General features: G+C 34.0%; 1 protein-coding gene across 1 annotated transcript in view; it reads left to right on the forward strand.

Moving 5' to 3' along the window:
* LOC149791806 (transient receptor potential cation channel subfamily M member-like 2) overlaps positions 1-25,164 on the forward strand; it is a 130,422-nt gene that overhangs the window by 42,583 nt on the left and 62,675 nt on the right. Inside the window, exons 6-9 of the mRNA XM_089969475.1 lie at positions 4,483-4,682; positions 9,154-9,278; positions 13,199-13,333; positions 21,499-21,561. Of these exons, the coding sequence (XP_089825601.1) occupies positions 4,483-4,682; positions 9,154-9,278; positions 13,199-13,333; positions 21,499-21,561 (523 nt within the window). The remainder of the gene's footprint in view (positions 1-4,482; positions 4,683-9,153; positions 9,279-13,198; positions 13,334-21,498; positions 21,562-25,164) is intronic.

Genomic DNA, 25,164 nt, shown 5'->3' on the forward strand with positions numbered 1-25,164 from the left:
CAACATTCTGAGCTTGTTTGATTCGCAACAGGAGAAAAATAGACCATATTAAAATTAAAAGGTCAACACATGCATCATAACATACACATTTATAACAAAATAGTTTCAGGTCAGCTCTTAAACGTGAGGGCCACTTCCTTGCACATGCCACTACATGCCACTACATGCAAAAATAAAGCTGCGGGATTGCAATCTAAATGTTTGTATATGTAGTAATTTTACTGTCAAAACAGGCTTATTTGTTTAGAATTTAATGAATATCGGTACAATTACATGTGTCTTCCACGTCTTTTCTACATACAGTTTTACTATTTACTGGATTCGCAGTGCATATATACATACATACATACATACATACATACATACATACATACATACATACATACATACATACCACATAAATTCCTTGCTTAATATTGCCATTATCTTAGTTTCCACAAGGTAATACTCTTTCTGTTTATTGGGTATTATTGGTTCTTTATTCTTATAATTTGTTGGGTCTTTCATGACAACAATCGTGTTAGCACTATGAAACGAAAACACACCATGCAAACAAATAAAACACATCGCGATATTCTTGTAAACATAAATCGAGCTTGAGGCCAACACAACAGTTGCTTGATATTGTGCTAGTATCCGGTTGCACCTTTTGATACACACTGTATTACTGTCACAGTGAACGCAGAATATCACAAACAGAAAGAAACACGGAATAAGCAATTACATTTTTATATAATTTTCATCAGCATCGTTTGATTGGATAGGCAGATTCTAATTCATTTAAGAATTTACTAAATTGTACTATTATTTAATGTTTCGAACTTGGCAGATGGGGAATAGTTTTGCTAGCGCAAAGTAGGCCTTATATTTAGATTTGTCTTATTATCTGATAGACATTTAATAACTTTCAATATGAACGAGATATACATTTATTAATTAAATGATACTGAGTCTAATCGATTGATCATGTTTTTGTTTAAAAACATGTGCAGGCTATATGCCTGAAGAAGTATGTCACATGGTTTTTTAAGCTTATATCAAAGAGTTAAAAAACAAATATTGGAAAACTTCATATGCTAATGAGGTTATAAGGTGACATATCTGCTGAATGTGGTATTGCTAATGTGGCTTTATTTCTCATCACACTTGGATTAGACTTACAATCAGATCTTATGAGAAGAGGAGCTCAGATATGATTCGTTATGAACGACACATGCATCTGTTAATGAATTGTAACGTAGGCTCCAAGCACTACGAGATCGACTTTTACAAATTGTTTCATCCAAAGTCCATGTCATTTTGGCTTCTTTTAAGCATCGGTTTCATATAATGTTAATTGCATTAGTTGCAATAGTGACTTAATCAAGTTCGAATTCAATCTGTATCAAACGGACAGGCATAAATTGCTCTATTCCTCTCCAAAAAGTGGTGTTCACAGTTTATACTGATATGTGCAGTTGACAAGAATCATTCACTATTTGCTGTCAGTCGTACATCAAATGGTCATCAATATTTGTTTTTTTTTCAACTTCATTTCAACCCCGTTGGAAGTTTTTCAATTAACTTTTTAGAGAACCTTATGGACTGCATACCATTAAAATGTTTGTAAATGATACTGATCAGATGAATGACCATTGATATTAAATCAACGAAATACATTTAAAAGACCGCTACTCCAAAATCGATTGAAATACCGTGATTACATTCAAGAGGAAATATCCTGCCACATCCGCTGCTAGGGTTTATGTGGTCACATAGTAATTAAACTAGCTCATCTGAGATTTGTAGTCTAGTGGTACTATGCCCTTGACTTAAAGAAATGTAAACCAAGTTCGACTCACGACCACGACGTTTCGACTTTATGTCCCTCTTCTTCTCCTTGTATAAGTGGCTCTTCCACCAATCCAGAGATAGTGACCCTCTTAAGAATAGGTTTCGACCTACATGAGAGTGCAAGACAGTCAAATCCAGTTCCAACCATGAAACCGATAGTCCAACTGTGTTTTCCTTCTGTTATAGTCAGATCTTCTCTTTCAATATCGCTGACATTACTAACACGTAGAACCAAATTAGCGTCATTTATTTAAATGCCCTCACGCATACTATACATCCACACGTGTCCTTTAAATATATCATTATATAAAGACCTTTCAGTAATGTACATCCAACCTCAATTATTACCGCTGCTATACTAATGTTGTATAATTAGTTTAAATGTTCTTCTCGTAAACCGCAGAACAACATTATCCAGACGTTACAGAAAATCTCCTTGCATAACTCACTTTTCGTACGTCTAATGACATTTTTACGATATTTTTTTTAGTCATCTCTAACGCATGTGACTCAAAGTAATGTCCTAATTGTACAGTCCATTGTCATACGATATAACCTCAAGTTTCCGCAAGATATTTAGATCCACTCTCAAACATGGCATGTATGACTAAACGCACTCTGACCAAAAGCACTTGATATTACGTAGGAGACTCTATTATCGCATAAGACCTTTGAATTTCATGTCAGTTATGCAGATTTGAGATAATATATCTGGATAATAATATAAATATATTTAAAAACAACTGAAGACACCAGGAACATGATTGTCAACAATCATGGCGTAACGGCCTTTGAGCTTTTATAAACGATATATATTCATCCGGGTTGGTTGTAGTAAACCCAAAGCTACGGTAATACACATACAAAGCTTAGAAAGGTGCATGTTATATGTGAAGTCATGGATGACATTTCTGAAGCTACAGATGAATGATGATAAAACTATTACCATCCTCAAACAATAATATTCTACAATACCAACATCAAATTCACACTGTCAGTACGAAACCATGTGTCACTCTCGATAGAACTCTCGCATTACACCATGTCACGAACATATGCAAGAATGTTTATCGGGGGATAAAACGCATCAGTTCCTTTCCAAATTTCGTTAATGCCACTACAACACTTGTATTTTCCTTAATACATTCAACAGGACTTTTGTAATTTACTTCTATCAGGTTCATCTTAGTATCTGTTCAGAACATTCTAAACGTTCAAAATATCTGTTGATTATCTTTATAACACAAAGAAATGCACACATGCTCTGTACATGCCGTATAACCCAGAATCAAACTTTGTTCATTATGCTACATCTCTTCGACTCGCTCCAGTCCAATATACCTATCAGACCTCACCCAAGTGTACACTTCATCAAGAAACTTTATTTCCTCTTCCGTCGCGCGCTTTGTCTTTGTTTCCAGTTCTGAAACGAATCCATTCGTAAAACGTTATTATGTGTACCCAGGATCACCTGTTTAAAACTAATTGCCAATTGATCTTAGACTTTTGAGCACCGTGCTGTCGTTTAAGCGAGCTCATATAATTCACCTATTTCGACAACAGTATACGAATTAACGATTGAATAGCGTTTACTTCCTTAAGTATTGTGAGCACATTTATGTTTCCACATTTCATGCTGAATGTTCTCTTTTGTATTCTAGCTGTTGTATGTGTTGCCATGTGATAGCTAATACTGTAAATCACTTAAAGCTTGTAAAGAATAAGCACGGTACTACACCGACATTATTATTATTATAATTAGTAAGACTATTATTAATATTATTATTATTATCATTCAATCAAAACATATGACCATAATGTAAAGAAAGAATCATGGGCTATTCTAATTTTTAAAGTTGATGCTTAGTTTTGCCAATTATGAATAAAGAATGATGGCGAAACAACAGTTCTCATGGCTATCAACACAACTGGAACAATGTCTTAGTTTGAATCCAGCTAAATAATTTGACCCAGGCATCATATTAGCTATACAGGTGAGATAAACCCAGAGAATATAAACGCGTTTGTTCGTTACTTCAATTGTGCATAAGGGAATTTAACTAAAGATATGTTCCCATGAACGAGGTATGACGTATGTTTTAAAACACAAATTGCTAGTGACGCATTCTGTTTGAAACGATTTGGTCAGTTTCATCTTAATTTTACAGCTGACATCGCGGCCTAAAGACCTTTGATGCTTGTTCAAATATGCATGTCTGACATCAATTATGACTGCTAATGTTGCCCAAACATTATAATATAATACAATTTGAGCAAACTGATCAAAACGAATCTTGATACATATGCTTTCCATGATTATATGAAGTATTTTAAATACCATAAAATTCGATCTTCTACTCAGATCAATATAGAAATGAATTTGTGTTTGGTTTTTTTTTTGCTTAAATAATAATGGGTTTATTTTCAGAAAACGAGATCGATTTTGTCATATATAACATAGTAGTATAAGGAAGCTGCACTTTGATGCACTATTAAATATGGCGAATGGAATTCAAATATTAAAAATTCAATAGTAAAACTAAAACACAAACACATTTCGCTTTAGTTGCCAGATTTTTGAAGGCATATCTGAATCCCCTAGCAATCGAAATGACATTAATGTATTGCAGTTTGCATTTGTATCCACAGACCTGGAGTTAACAACAGTCCAGACCTTGAAAAGAAGATTCGCTCTTCAATAAAGGAAAGTCCCTCTTGTAGAGAACAGGACACGATGTTGCTAATCAAGAACTGCCGTGCCAAGTCTGATCTTATTTATATTTGTGAGTTGAACTCGGGCTCCGCTGTTTTTGATATAGACATTGCCATCGTTAAGGTTTTATTAAAAGGTAAGTATTTCTTTTGAACGATGTTTCTGCAATTTACAATTCTAGTTCTTTCAAATATACATTGATTAATAGCGGCACTCCATTATTGCTAAGCAGGTTCGTCGTCCGGAGAATACGGGTAAACACCTAGACAATATATGTGCAGTTTCATTTCATTTTAAACTGCACGATCAACATTCAATTACGAATCAGAGCTGCAGCAACCAATGACACACTTTGAACATAGAAAGTATGTGTTGCTACACAAAGTCCTGATCAATGTATTTGCTTAGCTATATATAATGAATGTAAGTATAAAATAAGACACGTGAAAATATTTGAACATAGCGCTGTGATTAGTTCACTAGCTGACTATACAGATTTGGAAATATATATGTCTGAAAACGTAGGAAATATGAATGAAAAGAACACTCTTTGTAACGGCTAACTAAGGGCTGTCAAACATGTAAAGCAAACTTAACACTAGAAATTTCAATGACAAGCAATCCGTCAAATTATATTTGATATATAAATTGTCTAGTATAAGATCGGAAAGCAATATGCACTGTAATATAACGCTGCGGCTGTCCTAACAGCACTTTAGTCGAATGCATGGTTCATCCCATAGTGACTGTGAGCAACACACAACTGAACCGCAATGCATAGCTGAACGTGAAAGACAATATCATACAGCTTTCACCGTTTCTAAATACAATCTAAATTACTGGACTTTATGCACCTTCTTGGATTGTATAATATGCAATGAATCAAGCACCCTCATGCACTGCTTATGAACATACAAAGTTTTAAAACTGTACCATTGTATGGTACCTGCTGTAGCCGTGACTTTACGCTGTTTTATGGTGCCATATTTCTATAATGCAAATCAGGATCTTTACTTTGTCATAGCAAACAAGGGATTTGTCGTCAATGTTTGCTCCATTCTGAGTAAGAATTTCTCTTGTGTATTTGTTTTAGAAGTGTATGCGGACTTTAAAGTTTCTTTCTATATAAAACATCAGTGTTTTGAAGATACCAAGCCTAATGGATAGTCATGTTGTCTACCAAATCAAATGTTTGTCAGCTCGATACAACTTTTACGGGTTATCACATCTGAGGTCGGTCATCTTACATTTGAAGGGAAACTATTATGGCACACCGACACCGTGTGCAACACTATATATACCAATGCATTCCCCTCGGTTACCGCTATCCTACATTTGCCGCCAAAGTCAATCTGGATCGAATGCCTTTGTTGTTGTAGGCACTTACAACTCTGACGGGAAAGGTCGATTCATTTATGTTGAGATAGTGAGATATATTCCTTCTAGAGTACGCTCCTTGTTGGCTTGAACCTACCAAATATCTATACAGGAGAAGGATAGGACATTAATGCTGTTGAAACACATGCGCAGAATACGCAGCTAGTTTTTGAAGGATAGAAATATAAGTGACTGCGTAATTCGGATCTAATTGTTGTCCATATTTTTAGACTATCTTTTGTGTTAAATCCATAAAACAGTTTTAAGTATTCCTTAGTTTTGTCATATTCATGATATGAGTTGATCCAACACGTCTGGGTTGGAAAGGTGAAATAGAAGAGCATTACTTGTATATGATATCATTCGGTCAGGTGACCAGGCTGGCTTATGGTTTCACAGGTGAGGTTTCTTTAAGAGATGACGAAGTCAGTGTTGACCACAAAATGGTTTCGTAATAAACATGTACATCACCTTCTCATACGCAGTAAGAACAAACACATAGCCCTTTTGCAATGGTGCTGAGATAGTCATAAAATTATGTAACAAAACTGACAAATAACTATCGATGAGTAGCCATCGACCCTTACAATTTACCTAGGCAAATGTATTGCACTGGATAGGAATAGCCTGACCTTGCGAATAAGAACAATAACATAAATATAAAATATGTTTGAACAAAGCCTGTGAAGAAGATCCTCTGACATTTGAATGACTCATCCAAAGTGTTTTCATCAATGTATCAGTACATAACATACGAAAGTCATTGTGTCTATTTCTCATTGCTTGAAATAATGCAAACTTGTTTGGGCAGGTTTGTGTGGTACTGATTCTTAAAAACATGGCTGATCATAAACGATACGTGATACACTTGGAAACATTCTGAAAAAGTGGAGCATTGTTACCGTTCTTTTTGTATTGCCTAATACTTGATATTTGAAGCTAATGTAAAATAAATTGTTCCGAAAACACTCATTAAGATAATAATTCATTGTTAATTTATTATTAGGGTGCGGCTTACTCATTAATGATTGAATTCCGAAACTATACAAGGTCATATTAATCTACGACCCAAAATAAATATTATGAGACAAGAAAATGTTAAAAGTCTATCCATCTATCTATCTGTATACATATATATATAAATATATGTATATCTTTATATATGTATATCTGTATATACGTGTATCTATGTATGTATATCTGTATATATTTATATATGTCTGATCGTCTCTTTCACTAATTCATGAATAGTTCCTGATTGTATGCAATTTCTTATCAGACTTTAAAGTTAATCTACTTGTCATAATGATACGTATAACATTGCATTATATCTTTCGACGGCTTACTCTCTTTATGTTCATTTACATTCAAGTTCTATTTTTTGCTTTTTGTTTAATCCGTCATTCCATGTTTCCACTTGTATTCACTTATTTTGTAGCGAACAGTTTGTATGCAACGACACAGAATAACAGGAATGATGTCGCGCATGATGACCACACACGTCGCGTATGTATTCCTAGTTCTTGCCATATATATGACATATACTCAGCTTGTCTCATTTGGCTATTAAGCATCGGTGTATAATTTATTGTAATCCATTATATCTTTCACCTATGTCGTGTTTTGTTTAGTGTGTCCATCAGCATGTCACTGCAACTTCTAAACATTTCACGTTGTCTTGGACACGTCATTGCTTAAGTTATATTATTGTTTGTCTATATGTATATATATGTCTGCGATGTGCATATATGTCTCTTTGTATGCACTTTTATTGTTTGTATTATTGCAGATAAAATGCTTTTGTTGTTGTTTTTCACTGTCACGTATATATTATATTAACAGTTCTGTAGGTTTTAGTACTGTGTCACGTTGGCACGGATGAAGGTGAAATATGATTCCACTGTCACATGTAACAGACCGAGACTATTTTATGCGTAAAATATTAAAAAGGCTAGATACTTTTCGGATCATATTCATTTGATTGTTCATCGTTCATCTTGCTTAAATACGATAATTGTAACACATATCATTGTGATTAAGTGTACATGTCGGTGCGTGCTGACTTACAACCGAAAGTATATATTCTTATAGGCACTAAATAGGCTGTTTATAAATTCCAATGAACCCTCAAAGAAGAGGGTTAATAACGAACACACATTTTATATTCTGATTCATTCATTATCATTAAGAAGATGTGTGTGATTGTCAAACCACCATATCGAAATTGTCGCTCCTCTAAGTCTGTATAAAAGGCGAATCACACACGCCGGAGGCATAACATCTTCAATAACTACCAGATTTAATACATACATTATGAAGAACACAGTATTAACATTCCAGAAGATAAACAAAATACAAGTATTTATTGTAAAACTTTCATTTAATGGACGAATTCTTTTCATGAACTAAATTCAATACGCTATGTAATACATGATACATTAGTACAAACGGATGCTAAAGAAGACAGTTGTATCATCAATGGCATATTATAAATCACCACTTTTTTAATGCTCTATCAACATCGACTGAAATCGCCATATTAAAAATTATGGCATTTGCGCCTCGCCAGTCAAGAATTAGATATGTTTTCACCGTGTTGGTTCCACAAGCAAGAACATATAATGACCTGGAGTTTGCCGACAACATAACGTGCGTGTGCAGCTTGGTATATAGCTGCACCAGCAGATTTACTAATAGGCGGATGAAGGAAATTGCAAAGGTTTAGGATTTGAGCCTCGTAAACAAAAGGCGATTCTCCATCCACAAAATGGTCTGATTGATTTTCAAAAAGAAACGCGAATCAACAACACTTCATTGCGGACAGTTTTGCTGTACCATGAAAATGTAACTAATATAAACTGCATAAAAAGCTTTTTTTTCTTCTACTCTTGGTGATCATTTCAGAAGGTTTATTTTCTCCTTTACTTCTATGGTAGCGTCCTCTGTTCTAAAATTGCTTGACGCAAAGTCAAATTATCATAGTCACTTTTTATTTGCAATTTCTTTACAAAGTTAAATGTTCGATCCAGTGATCCAGCGAAAACCAGTTCACTAAATTTACGAGAGAACAGAAGTCACTTTTTTTCGAATGTACTTAACAGCGTATCAAATGTTGTTGCAAAGAGATTCATTCAATGTCTGGCACGTTGCTGTAAGTCAGAAATTCCGTATCATTGAAGAGAATATTATGTAATCTTTTATGGATATGTTGCCTTATTTGTGTCTTGAAGACGGTTCAGTCTTTAGTGCATACCTTTCTCTGACCATTTACGTTGGTTATGATCTGGATGCCTTGCTTTGTACGCTTGCTAAAATGATCCTGGAAACAACCACCTACGATTTGTACAGGAAGATTGTATCATTGCGCTAGCATTTGACATAACCAAGCGATAGTTACTAAGCATGCCTATGTCAACTACCATTCCAACATTGATATGTTGGTCATATCCAAATGAGATCATAGCCTGTTACAAAAAACAAGATTTATTTACAAAAAAGCTAAGAAAATGAAACAACAATATTAGAGAGGTCTGTATTCGAATGAATAGCAATCAATTTATAAGATATTGAACGATTTGTTACGTTCCGGTGACGCACACTATATCGTATCAGTTATCAGTTTTTGTTAGCACCTTTGGAGTAACGACCAAAATTGCAATGACTTCAAACACCTCCAATGGAACATGGTTTGCTGTCTTTACAATGTATTTTTTGTACGCTGTAATAGCCATAACATAACACCTGCAACCCTACATCATATCCCAAAATTTATAAGCACTATGGCATACATGGAGAATACCCTAAACGTAAGTATTTACCAAACGTACTAGAAGCCAAGGACAACGTTAGAACGGGTAGAACAGTTGGAATGACATTTACGGCTGGAATTTTATATAATCTGCGTATTAGCCTAACTGCATGCATCATTTGTTTTATGTTTGTTTTTGCTTCTGGCTACGAGTGGGGCAGATGATTCAAAACTACATACTATGTCCGAAATCACACAGGGAACCTAAAATAACATTTTTCCCTGTACCAGTGTTTGCCTAGCTCGTACACATCAGCAATTGTCAGTCACATTTTCCCCTTTTACTTCTTAAACTGTTGGTATGATATTTCAAAGGAATATTGAATATTTGTTCAAGCTACGATGACCATGCATGCAAGTACAAGTGAATTCGGGACCGACACATAACAAAACGAGTTGCATGTGGTGACTCATATCACAAAGGTAAGATATACAGAGCTGCCGCTGGTAAAAAGTAAACAAAACGAAAAACGCAAGAACACTGAGTGACGTGAGCAGCAGTCGATGGAACAGCAGCACGAAATCCAGATAATTCAATCTTATCTTATGTTCCTTAGACATATAGAACGCGCCGAAGACAGCCAACACTACAAAGTTGAGAGTATAATAATGAAGCAAGAATTAACATATGCTGAAATCATCACGACCGCATTATAAAGTATGTAATGGTTTGTTATATGGACAGATGATAAATGCATCTACCATCATTATGTAGTCGAGCGGATCCAAGCTTCACACACTGAGTACCAACACAATGGCATAAAGGAGCCATATCGAGACCTTAGCACAGTATCCATTGTTACAGCTGATGGTAACCTGGTCAATTAGTTTGAATATTGCTTATATGCAAAATGATGCATCCTAGCTGTAGGAGGGTTTACAACCTCCTGCATCTAAAGTGGACGCTCTAAACACTGGGTCACAGGAGCGGTCACGTCTGTCAGTAGTTCAAGCTTAGAACGAATATTCCCCGGAAGGGACTCGAAGCTCAAACCCTGCAAACAATAATAATGAGTTGTGTTAAGGTTAAGGTCATAGCTGTCAAGGGTGATTACTGTATATTTAGTAAGTAGTTTTGATATTGATATTGGGCCAATGTTTGTTTCTTTCGAAATGTTATGGGCATGTGTATAATTTCTTTCGGTTACAATTGATTGGCTCTGACTGTATAAACAGTCTAATGGTTGAAGCGGTTTCTTCAATGTCATGAACCTGTAGCTACCTAAATTGATTGTTATTTGTGTGTTGTTTTTTTTGTTTGTTTTTTTTTTTGTTTTTTTTTTTTTTTGTTTATTTTTTCTTTTTTTTGGATGGCGCTGATCTACTTTGCGGTGCATTCCTTACCAAAAACGTCACGTATGATATGATTCACAACAAGTACCTATATTTTTGTTTTGGGTGGACAAGCAGCTTGAAATTCCGTGATTTATTGGTAGCTCCGTTGTATTGTTTACTAATACGGCAGTAGTCTTACCTGGAGTCGTATTAGAGTTTATTGCAAAATTGGATTTAAACAAATTAATTATTGTTAACATGATGTTACTTAAAACAGAGTAAAGACGATGGCCATATCAGGGTAATAACGCATAAGCATAAGAGCACGAGTCGCTTTAAATGTTAATCGTTCATCTTTTTAATATCGTTAAAGTATGGACTCTAGCAGGTTGGTCCTTATTGCAGACACAAAAAACTAGGTCACATGCTGTCAGGAGTTAAATCTCTAAACTGATAAACAATACATACAATTTACCTAGTTTTCTGTGTTGTAAGTAGAAAGCGACATTCGATATATGGTCTTAATTACATTATTCACAATATGGTTATGCTACGATGTGAAAAAAATCTTCCTGAGAATTAGTCATGAACGTAATTCTGCTAGCATTCAGAATAGAATTTGTACATGTTTGTGGATCTCGTCGTTACATATATATATATATATATATATATATATATATATATATATATATATATATATATATATATAGATAGATAGATAGATAGATAGATAGATAGATAGATAGATAGATAGATAGATATATATATATATATATATATATATATATATATATATATATATATATATATATATATATATATATATATATATATATATATATATATATATATATATATATATATATATATGTAATATGAGTGTGTGTGTGTGTTTTTGCACATTTTGACATAAATGTGATGATGAAACAATAATCAATGACTGCTGTATACGTGGTCATGTTATCATGCGTGCCAAATAATGTTGATGATCCATGCTAACATCGAGTTTAGTCCCATCCAAGCCTCTACGCGATTTATTGAATCATATATAGTTACAATTTCTCTTCGTCTCTTTTGCTTACATTTTAAATCTAATTGATACAATTTATATAGCAGCATTTATTCATCACGATTTACTCTAGTATTGATGAATCATATTAAAAGATAATGTGCGCAGGGCCGGCGCCAGACAATCTGGCGCCCTAGGCAAGATTAGATTCTGCCCCCCCTCCCGAAAATATCAATTTCAAAATTTATAAACATGATGTACATTTGTCTTTTCATACCCTACAAACATATAAGACTGAATCTACCCGATTATTTGTCCCTGTATAAAATAAACCAGGATAAAAAACGACCCTCAATAAAAATAAATCTGAAATTTATTTATTTATTTTTCAAAACGTTTGTTGATTTGGAGAAATGCCCCCCCTGAAATCAGCACCACAGGCGGCTGCCTAGTTTGCCTATACTGTAGCGCCGGCCCTGAATGTGTGCACTGCTTTATAGTCAAGGTGTACTGTCTGTGAAGTGTTAATAAAAAAAACATTATAAGTCATGTATAAATCTAAAATGTTTTGTGGCTTCTTGATAGATTCCCAAAATGAAAACATTATGAGAACTATATATGGCTGTACAGAACGTATATCTTGTTCCAATTATAACGTATAGATCGTTGTGAACTTGCACCATCATCGAAGTTGCGTAGCCTCAGCAAAGTTATCACAGGTATTATAATCGTTTAATGCTTAGGAAAAAAGGCGCAACCGTCGATGCTTTGACAAAGAAAGACCAGTTTCATTTGTTTTTCAAGCTGACAGAATTGCCTTTAAAAAGCATAGAACACAAACAGCACCGTGCAACACGCGCTAAAGTATTGGTGTGTTTTTTATATGTCGTTAATTATTGTTACCATTTACGAAAACACCTAAATCATCGGCATTAGTGTAGGCTTGGCAAGTCAGAATTGCTGAACTTGATTTCAGCTACCAAAATACTTTGGAAGCAAATGTAACCTAACCTTAATTCACAAGGATAGTTTTGAAATTACACCTGCAATGGGAATAGTCTTAAATAGTGTACATATAATTAAGAAGCGGCAGCTTATGCATAATCTAAATTAACTGTTATGCATATATATCATCATACCGACAGTTTAACTATGTGTTTGCGCATAAAATATATATCTTCAGAATTACTGTCTCGATGACATCATGTTATGTGCCATACAGCAGGACAGTGTGAACATTGTGGAGCTACTTTTACAAAAGGGCGACATTGACAAGCAGAAAATGCATATCAAAATGCTGGAGAATTTGTACAACAAGGTAAGTTCATGACACAGCTAGTTAAAAATGTATCCTTTCAATTTCTCTTGCATGAGACACAACATCAAACATTGATCATCAAACTGATAACATTTGTCGTGGAAACAATCCTGCAAATGTAGTTACAATAACATAGTGAATTGCTATGACTGTACCTTCCAGAAGAGAATTAAAAATCGTTTCCTCCATAACAGCAATTTGAACACGTGTATGTTCACGTTAAGAGCAGCTTCGGTGCATCCAAGATACAGTTCAATCGGTTAGATCGTCCTCTTACTAATATTTATAACAGTATACAATGTTACCTTACAGCAGCATTTAGTAAAATAAAAAAAACTTAAACTAACATATAATCAGTTAAATTTAATTTAGCTAACAATAAGTATCTAAATTGTAGTGATTTAAAACATTGAATTGCTGATAACGATGACATCGTCAATGTGGATTTGCGTAATGCTACAGTAGTAAATATGCACAAGAAATAAATTATCTTTGTGCGTGGCACACAACTGTGGTAATAATCAAATGCTTATCATTATCGAGGCAGATTAAACATATTTGCCATATAAAGAATATTACACTAAAATTATATATTGCATTGATCTATCTAAACCTTTAAACCAGATTGATGAATAGTAGTCTCCTCCATTGACAACTTGATGGTTTGTACTATGTTACAGCCTATCACGATCGACAAGCTTGAAGTTTAAATAACACTATTGTAGATATTGCCACACTAGTTGTAAAACCCAATACGAAAATGAAAAGGCTCACTTACAACCCATTCATTTAACGAACCGTTTAGATTCATTATGGTAGACCCAAATATAAGCTTTTATGCCTGGAACATTCCAAATAGTTATGCATGAAGTAGTCATCAAACAGTTTAATATTCTGCCTATTACCGTGAACATCAAGTAGCGATGGAAGGATTTGATCACACTTTGAAGGATATGATTCGGTCATATTGTTTTGGTATCTAGACCAGAAACCTTCACATCCACCGCCATAAGAAAATAATGAATTGAAACGACTTTTATATGAATATTAGCTCTTGTTTCCAGATGTTTCCACCCCAAGAAATAAAATTTACCCTGATGTTAAAATTGGTGTATCTACACGTGTGAAACAGCATCCTTATAGAATGAATCATTCAAGTAGGAATGTTTGAAAAAAGAAACTGAACATTTGCTGCAGAATCATTTGATTGACCCAAGTAAAATTGTAGTGCGCCACCTATTACTTTGTGTAGCAGGATGATATTGTTTGTTTTGTACTAATTATATGAAGGTGAACAATTTTAACAATAAAGGTTGATTTCCAATACCAATAATCGTTGACTGCATTTACAAAGGTGGAAATGTAAAGTATGACACCAAATTCAACCAAATACCAATATAAAGTCAAACCAAATGATATGATACAATTCTCCCTCAACGTTCCCGTGTTTAAAGATGGTGACATATGGTATAGATGACGTAATTATACGCAACGACACTTGGAGTGATCGCATGAAACATTCGGAAGTCTTTGATCGACTAAGTGAAGCAAATGTGACAATTAATTGAAGAAAAATGAGATTTGTCGTGCTGTGTTTAATTTGTTCGGACATATTGTCGGATCATACTCAAGGTAAACTTATAGAAGATAAGGTCAAGGTTATTTTTGAATTCCATGTGCCTACCAGTGCAAAGTAACTCATGCAAGGTTTGGGAATGCCTGAATATTATCTGATTTTTTAAAACATGTTCCGTAGCTGCTGCACAACTGACCAGTTTGTTGACCACGAAAGCGATATTGTATTGCTCTGACAAACTTCTTGATAAATTGATTGCAATGCTAACTTGTGCAGTAGTTTCTTCAGCAGCAGATATAAGTCATTTATAACGTATATTGATCAAAATGATGTATGTGTTGTTGGCGCATTAATTCAAGAGAAAAGATGATGTAAATCACCCAATATGATATTTCCCTACGGATCTAAACAACCACCACAGAAAAAATATTTTACACGACCGAGAATTAGGAACGCATTGAAGTATATATAAAGTTAGTTCCTTGTTCAACTTTGGTATTCAGTGACCACATCCCCATACTTTCAGTCAAAGTATAAAAAAGAAGAATCAGTTTTTGGATAGTTTTTGGTTGCGCGAGTACAACATTTAAATTAAGCACATAAATGGAAAAGATAACCTGATGTACTTTCAGCTTTCAACTGTAAGGTTTTATCTTGCTTTATTTTGTTGTATAGATTGTGTCAATTATTAAATTTCCTCCTGTGCAATATGGTATTACATTCCCATGTGTACGTTTAACCAATATATAAATGAAGCTTTGTTGTCTACAGCTTGCTTATATATGTGAAGGGTGGTTTTTTAATTAATCTGGATAATGCCTGTAGCTTGCATGGGATCTATCAATAAGTGTTTACACTCATTAAATTTCATATTCAAAACCTGCCTGTGAGTTTGGGATGATTTCCCACGGAAGAATATGTGGAATATTGTGACATGTGTCACATAAAAAGGAAACAAATTGCGTTTAAGAGCGTAATTTGTGTATAGAAGTTAGTATAGGTGGACAATTAATTCACTGCCATTTCCTATATTCTGGTGTTAGTATCACCTTGTACATGTGTTTAATGTTGTGTTTGGGTTTATTTTGCTAGGAACTATTCATTTTATCTATTTCTTGAAATTACAAAAGGCTCATTTACAAATTTGGATAAAATCAACCTTTCTTCGTACCGTTGTGGATTCATTCGAAGATGTTTGGGACATACATGCATGATCACAAATACAGAAGCATAAATAAATACAAACATGCATAAATAGGTACATCCATACACAAATACATAAACAAATACATACATACATACATACATACATACATACATACATACATGCATACATGCACGCATACATACATACATGCATACATACATACATACATACATACATACATCCTAAAGCTTTGGAAAGCGCCTTAACTTTAGAAGCTCGGAGCGCTTTACAACATTAGACAACATATGTAACATAAATAAACAAGATAATGATATAATTACCAAAAACAAACACCATGAAATTAGAAAACACAGAAACATGCTGCAGACATTTAAGGTAGGAAACATTATTAGATCTTTAAGTTTGTTCTTGCAGTTTTAAGATCACATTTGAATGGGATCACTGTGTCTTTGTTATTATGTTCAGCTGGCATTTCATTCCACGTTGCTGAGCCCTGGTATGCAAAAGAACTTTGTCCATATGACTTAGTTTTCGTAGTGAAAAAGATGTATTAATTACTTCAGTTAGTGAAGGCAATGCTGGATATGTGCACTCAAGCAGCTCTGATGTTGGAATTGCATCAAGTTCACATGACTTTGGTGCACTCTTCATCACGATTATACGTACTAAATCCGTAGAGGCAGGTTTCAATGCTGCTAATTCTGTATCCCAACTGTATGGTGACGACAAGTTAATAGAAATTATGTTGTCAAGCTTATCTCTAATAGTTTGTACTTTGTAAAGGAAGAAATTTGAAAACAGGTCCGGAAGGTCGACTAGAGAGAAAGTAGTTGGAAATGGTATACATTTGTTCCTTCACATTAGCTTGTTAGAAATCTCGAAAAGCTCTTTGCAGCTGAAGCTTTCCATGATCTTAGTACTGTAGTGGGCTGAATTTGCTGCATGGACTATGTTTGAGATGTTCCTCTTAGCGGCTATATAAATTTGCTTATGGATAGTGAGTCTGTTGGAAAACCAAAGCCTCTCAGCGTTACAGCGGTCTCTTTTAGCAGTGCGAAGCTGGTCCCCAACATTGCTCGACCATGGAGAACACTTTTGAATTGATACTCTGCACTTGGTGGCTGGGGCATTTTTGTCGAGCAATGAACGCAGGCAGTTATCGAGTTGTTCTGCTGTAGGGGGTAGCCAAGTTTTAGGTTTGCTTGGATGTAATGAATTAGTTCGGTTCTATGTATCATACGGATGTTTCTCTTAGTAGCGAATACAGGTGGTGCGTTAGAGACTGATACGTCAAGACGTCATATAATGCAGAGGTGATATGATGCAAGTTCGTGGGATATCAAGGAGGAACGTCGAACATTAGCATCATTTCTCTGAAGAATCCAGTCTAAAATGTGACCATTGTTATGGATGGGTTGGTTAACTGAATGTTTGAGGTTGAAAACATTAATGGAATCTAAGGTTTTTTATGTGTTTGGGTTTCCTGGATAGTCAAAGTGAAAATTGAAATCTCCAAGAAATATTAGGTTGCCACCTATCGAATTTCCCTACTCCAGGAGATTCGGAAGCTGCTCCAAAAAGAGAAATTCAGTCAGCGTGTTTTTCTACTAGAAGGAGGGCGGTAAATCCAGAAAAAATGGACTGATGTTTGTTCCAGTGTAAGTGTGGTTTGGACTAGTTCAAACGATGTGTGATATAAATTGAAAGTTGTGGTGTGATTAAGACCTTTGAACATAGAGTTCTTTGTGATGACAGCATATCTGCCTCCGCGAGAGTGGCGGGGAACGATTTGATGGAGTAACCGGTCAGTGTTACATCCAATCCACGCACTTGGGCTCATCGCTTGATGATTTTTGCCATGTTTCTGTCAGGAACAAGACGTCGATGTTATGATTTTTTATAATTAACTATTTGTGTGCGCTTTTCCGGTGGTCCTACTGACTGGGCATTAAAAAATGCAACACGCAGATGTATGTCTTAGATACTTGACACAAAGCTAGACGATTTAATAGGGATGTGAATTAGGTTATCTAAATTAACGGTCCAATTTTTAAATTGTTGAGCCGGAAAGGGCATAAGGGAGATAACTTGAATTCTTCGTCCTTTTCTACGCCGTCCAGCTTTGAAATAACGTTTCGTTTTTCGCTTCTGATTACAAGTAAATAATGATGAATGTAGTCCAAGTTCATTTAGTCTAGACATACGTACATACAATCGTACGTGCATGCATACATACATACAAACATACATGCATACATGCATGCATACATACATACGTGCATACATGCATGCATGCATACATACATGGTAAATTCGCAAATTTAGTTCAATAGACCTTGCCACTTGATTTTTTTTCTATCCTGTGAGATATAAATGATATCTTTTGCAAAAGCGTGAACACCGGCAAACGTAAAAAAAAAATTAATCGCTTACAGTCCTGACCGACGTTTAATCTGCAACTAATGCACAGGAAAACATTTTTACAGCTAATAACAGTATCCACAAGAACGTGTGCTCCATTACTAGTAGTCCTATATATTTGAAATCGGTTTGTATTTTGATTTCGGCCGCAAATGCAAATTTTAATGATTTTTGCGTATTTCTTCAGTTAAGCTACCCATCACAGTTACTTGCGATAAATAGATTTATTCGCGTGCGAGGATGTTACATTTCTACGAAAACGGCATGAGAAGACATATCAGAAGATTAATGTATTACTAGGATAACATTATTCACATTAATTTTATAAAATATTATCTCAAACAATTTTCATCAAAAATATAAACAAATTATATTACTTTTATATAAAATGTATGCACATCATAAATTTCGTTCTAGAATTTGATGTAGACCCATTAGCTACTTTTCTTTTTCTAACTTTCATACAATACATATCAGTTTGTTTAATGCAATATATAATGTCAATGACATAAAAAATGAGATGGCAATATAACACGTGTAAAGTCTTTACATGTTATATGACAATAGATGTATTCTTAATAGTGCATATTTCCTGGGTACAATATTATATATCTGAGGAAAAACATCTCATTCTGTAATTGAAGTTCTCAGGACGCGTTCGATAAATAAAAGAATTAATTCTCGGTACACATTGCAAGTATAATCGATAAAACATTGTGCTGTTATATTGAGGTACATAATATGTTTCTGAATAAATACAGGACCAAAATTATCTAGCGACGGATTTTGTACAATTTTAACATGTTTTAATTTACCAGTCACGACAGGTTTCGCTGTATTTATTGTGGCGACAGTTATTCTGCTGTATTCGTAAAACCAATATCATGTTAAAAAGACAAGTCATATATATATATATATATATATATATATATATATATATATATATATATATATATATATATATATATATATATATATATATAGATGCAGCTCACACGTATGAACTGTGATAATTAGAACTGATTCAGAAATAAACTGCTGTACATCTTTAATTCCCAGCATTCTTATGAAAAACAAGTAATAAACACAAGAGAAGTAGAGGGGAAGAATGCACAATGAATTCCAATTCCTGCATACATACATATATACATACATACATACATACATACATACAATAAATAAGAAAGCCTGTCTTTGGTATTTTTTGTGTTCAGTGTGCAAATGTATTGAATATTCTATATTAATCTTTTATGTGCAAAACTGATAATTGGGTTTAATTTTGATGCGTCTGCAACCGCAATAATATTTAAATTTCCTGTCAATCAAACTCCATATGCGTTTCGAATTGTAGAATCCAGAATAGTTCCTTACGTTTGAATTCTATTTTTATTCACCGCTGAATATTCAGTCGAGTTCTAGGAATTAGTACATTTAGCGTTGGATTTGTTGTGCGCGGACACACACACACACACACACACACACACACATATATACTTTAAATATATAAGTTTGACTTATCTGGAAACGTTTGGCCAGAGATGACATAGTAATACATTAATTTCTTACACTTAATAAGCTAACTGACAGGGCAATATACAACGTGATTGGAATAAATAGTATTGTAAAACGTGCGAACTCGTAAAGAAATGATAACTGGGTGTAATTCGGATAGGTTAATTTAGTTCCTACTGCAACGGGAAGGATAAATCCATATCATACAGCCCAATCGCCATGGCTTACGAATTCTAGTGCCCATTATCGTTCTTTTTAGTGTATTTTATATCTCTTGATATTTAGAATGTCGACCTAACTGAATATCCAGTCCGGTTAAAGTGGTTAGTGCTTTTCGCGTTGACTTTGATGCGGATATAAGTATATATGATGACGGGCAACAGCTACGACTTGAAGGATGATGTGGACGGACAGGGTGTTTTGTACGATTAAAAGTCCAGTCCCAACGCAATCTCACTAGAATCTAACTTTAGAGTACATTTGCAAACAGTCACCACAGCATAGAGGATACTCGATGACAAATACCATGTTAACGGTAGCTTAAAACTCACATTGGTTGATATCAGTAAGTAAATTAAATTTGTAATTAATTTTAATCTTTTTCGTGTAATAATAGAACTAATAACGTTATATTCAGAACACTAGCAGTGATTGATCATGGTAGGTTTCATGCTCGGTATCTGTAAAGCATGCCTTGCTATATGACCCTGAAATCAAAGGTAAGACTGACAGCCGTGCACAAATAAGAGGTTTCGTTTTGCTACAATTGTTATTTGCCCATAATTTTTCTTCTCAACCGAAATTATTTTTATTGTATTTGAGAGCTAAGTCAACTGATATGTGCAATGTTTTGATTTGGTGAAGAGACGTAAGGTCCATCATTTAATTTTTGGGCAAATAGGATATAATTCCCTTTTGAGCCCTGGGAACATTTTTATTTATATACAGTCTACCTCAATATAGTTTACCAGCTAATGTAGTTGATAAAATTACATTCAATAAAGCATACACTTTATATTATCATTCAAGCTATCAAAGATTTAATATCTTTTCTTTTTAAATAAACCCTGCGCCATTTCCTCGATCTAATACTTCATCCAACTCCTACAAAATTCGAACCTCCTAATACAGATGGCAGATGCCTGTGACAAAACAATGGTAGCGATAATTCAATGATGATAAGTTGCAAACGTCATTGGATTTACAAACGAATTGTACCATTCACGGCGCACATGTACATTGCTTTGGAATAAACATGTATTTGGTGGTTTTCAAAAATAAAAGTTAAAAAAGATCCGTTTCAAAATAATTTCCTTTTGCAGAAACTGCTATTTCCAATACAACGAATATTACAGTAAGTTATGTTATACACTTTCATGAGTCCGTTGCAGCTCCTAAGCATTCATATATCTCGAAAAAAGTTGCAAGCGAGCCTTTATCAGTAATATATTAAATTGTGTTACATAATCCACTCTTTTGTTCCACTAGGTTCCCTCGGATAGCATTTTCCAAGTTTTATTGTCTAAGATTCGAGGAAAGAAGAAACCGAAGGTAGGAAACTCAGTAAATAAAACTAATAAGAGTAAAGGATTGCTATATACTGTAAATTAAAGATGTACGTTATTAGAGTTTACTTCTCCCAATCGGATTTTGGATGGGCATTTCAAAATACAGACCATCGTTTCTCATTCCAATCGATGGCTAGTGTGAACAGATTTCAGTTAATCATGGTATAAGTATTCCATGTAAAGACCATTGAAATACCCTGCTGTGATTTAGAAGGCAAGAGGAAAAAGATTCATATCAGTGCTGACTACACTTACCTTTGCCCCAGCTTTTTATTTTGCAAAAGGTAAGAAGCCTTCTAATCATAATATCTTTAGGAAACCTGAAATGTAATGTTCACACTCGCCTTTCCGTGTATATATACATGTATATATATATATATATATATATATATATATATATATATATATATATATATATATATATATATATATGCAATTAACCTAATCACAATTAGACATGGTTTATAGATATTTCCATTTCTTTGGACAGGAAGCAAGTTTATATGTCACCAAATGGTATATATCCTTTTATCTATTAAATACATGTATTGGTTTCGGTTTTTTTTTTTGTGTACAACGATACCCGAGGGTGAGTCGTGTATATTGTACAAAGATTTCGAAATAGTGAGTTGGGTTCATCCTATGCCGCACGTGTATATCCTTTTATCTATTAAATACATGTATTGGTTTCTTTTTTTGTGTGTGTACAACGATACCCTAGGGTGAGTCGTGTATATCGTACAAAGATTTCGAAATAGCGAGTTGGGTTCATCCTATGCCGCACGTGCTAAATGCTTTCGATGGGAAGAACTGAATACTGAACTGTCTATCAATCATTTTAAATTCCTAACTTTTAGAATTTCACTTGACCTGTAACTCATTTTAAAACCGTGTTAGTTTTAGATTACCGTATAATTATATCAATACTTCTTCGAGGAACTGAGGCTGGGAGAGTTCTTTTACTAGACTGAAATTTAGGATTTTTAAGATCCATACCCACATCTATTTTGACCGAGTATGCATTTGTTACACAAAGAGCGACCCATAACCGCTAGTCTTGGTGTTCTTCTTTAGCTGCAATAATTCAGTGTTGCAAACCTCAACTATTGGTTGAACTGATGACTGGGGGTACGGTGATGCAATTGGATGTAATTGAAGGTGGCACAAGTTTTCAACTAAATACTAGACTTATGAGTTTTTCTTCGAACTAGGAAGAAATTATCAATATTCACTGACTATTCATGTAATGATGAGTTGGTATTATAAGTGACCATTGCATATTTATTGAAAGGTACACAATACCAAATATTATTCAATCTAAATTATTAAGGTATTCTGTCTTAAACTGTATATCGCTGAACAAATGCATCAGGTCAAGACCCACATTCGCTAGTCATTAATATATACAACCGTACCGTAGCCTCTCAGATAGACAATTGCACTGCCGTTATTTGAAGCAACAATCGTTTTTGTGTAATCTTGTCGATTTTCTCAACAGCATTTATCATAACAAGAATGTGTCATATGTGAAAAATGAGGTATTGTAACAAACTGCTACACAGATTTAGGTTAAATAATAACACGAAAATTTCGAAACATAATCTTGCACAATTATTTTAATTTCCATATTTTAAATGATTCATTAACAAATGTATTCTGCGTTGTAACAGAAGGTTGAAATTATTGCGTTTCGTATGATATAATCTAGTGGGCTTATATATATATATATATATATATATATATATATATATATATATATATATATATATATATATATATATATATATATATATATATATATATATATATATATATATATATATATATATATTAATCCTATTGAAAGCAGAACAGGTAAGAGATGATATAGTTCTTTATAGCATTGAATTGTTGCATAGATTTTTATGTTCACATCTAACTTAAACGTCATAACAGGAATAAATTAAATGTAATACGATATATGACTATTAATCTTAAAACGAACTCAGTTCATATGGAGTGCCTGTATCCGCTGATCAATATAACTAGAATCAGACCTTGTCACCCTAGGCTATTTGTAACTACAATGACATTAGCACTAAACAATCGATGTATGCTAGCCTTGGATATGTATATTCGTCTTACGTTGTTTTTGTCAAGGAAGTTCCCCGTTGATTAGAACATCAGTAAATTGGAACACGGTGACAATTTTCACCTGTGCCTTTCATCCCGCGACCATAAATGCGCGTGTTTAACCGACTGCAGTGGCAATTGTTATATTTGTCTCCATTTGTCTAAAATTAACAACGTGGATTTCAAAGCAAATGACTTAAAGGTCACATACAAAGCTTAGGTTTTGAGTTTGTATTACATTTTGTGACAGCCACTCTGATCATGTTCTCCTTACGAGTGGACGACAGTAAGTTTCAATTGTAATTCTCTTAGAGAATGATGAAAATTAGCAATATAGATCAGTGGACTTTGGACATTAAAATGATGTGTTACAACTAAGATGCTAGGTTTTCAGTGACCATTTTTGCAGCCCAAAGTATCGTTCAATATTCGAGAGAAACATTTTGCAGTATTTATGTATATTATCAATATGATAAGATAATTACAATTTATAATTTATTATACGTGTTTTGATGCAGCATAGATTATTATAGAATAACGTTTACTTCAGCGTTTAATCTACTTTCACGTAGATTTACTTTTGTGCAACGAAAATTACTAGGTGTGCGACTGTTGTATATGAAACCGTTTTCTTTGCTTCAATTGTACACATCTTACGATTGAAAGAAATTGATGTATATTTTATAATTTATAATTAAGAAACTTTCATCCAGAAGTTTGTCAAGCATAATCTGTCAGATACACATAGCTATTCAGTGAAACAAATACGTAAAATGACCAAAAATATTGGATTTAGATGCGTATGGTTACGTCGGAGAATATTCTAATCGCTTCACTACATAATGCACTAAATCACGCAATCATCTACCAATTCGCTTGACAGTCAAACAATATAACACAGTGTGTCAGATACTGATGTCAATGGCAACATGAAATGTATTCAGCTCGTATACAGGATTAGCTTTCGAAAAGAAAATACAAGTACACATTGCTTCAAAACTGTAGATATTTTCTTCATAAAAAATAAGAAACAAATTAGAAGCTCATGCATTACTGATTGACTTTTTGCACACATATCGTGGTTAATATCGCTGGAAAAAGTTTTCTCTACACAGTTTTATTAAATTATATGCTGCTACAAGGGAACCTAGTGGCACGTGGTTCTTAAGAATCTCATTATAAAATAAAACTTTTTCACATCCTGAATGCAATATTATCCTAAAATATGTAATAAATATAAATCGCAGCATAGATGTCAGTTTAATGTATACGTCTCAATCATTCATTCTCATCCAATGCCTAAACTCTAGCTTTTTATTATAACATCGGATCCAGACAGTGGGCTTCTTGTATCTCTGTTTTCAAGGTAGCTTTTTATATGTGTTGCCACTTGCTACAGTTTTTGAATTCATATGAGTAATTTAATTATATTCTAAAGTAATGATAGCTCTTTTCGTGTCACATATACATGAAT

The sequence above is a fragment of the Sinohyriopsis cumingii genome, chromosome 9 (genome assembly GCF_028554795.1).
Source record: "Sinohyriopsis cumingii isolate HCF-2022 chromosome 9, ASM2855479v2, whole genome shotgun sequence".
Classification (NCBI taxonomy): domain Eukaryota; kingdom Metazoa; phylum Mollusca; class Bivalvia; order Unionida; family Unionidae; genus Sinohyriopsis; species Sinohyriopsis cumingii.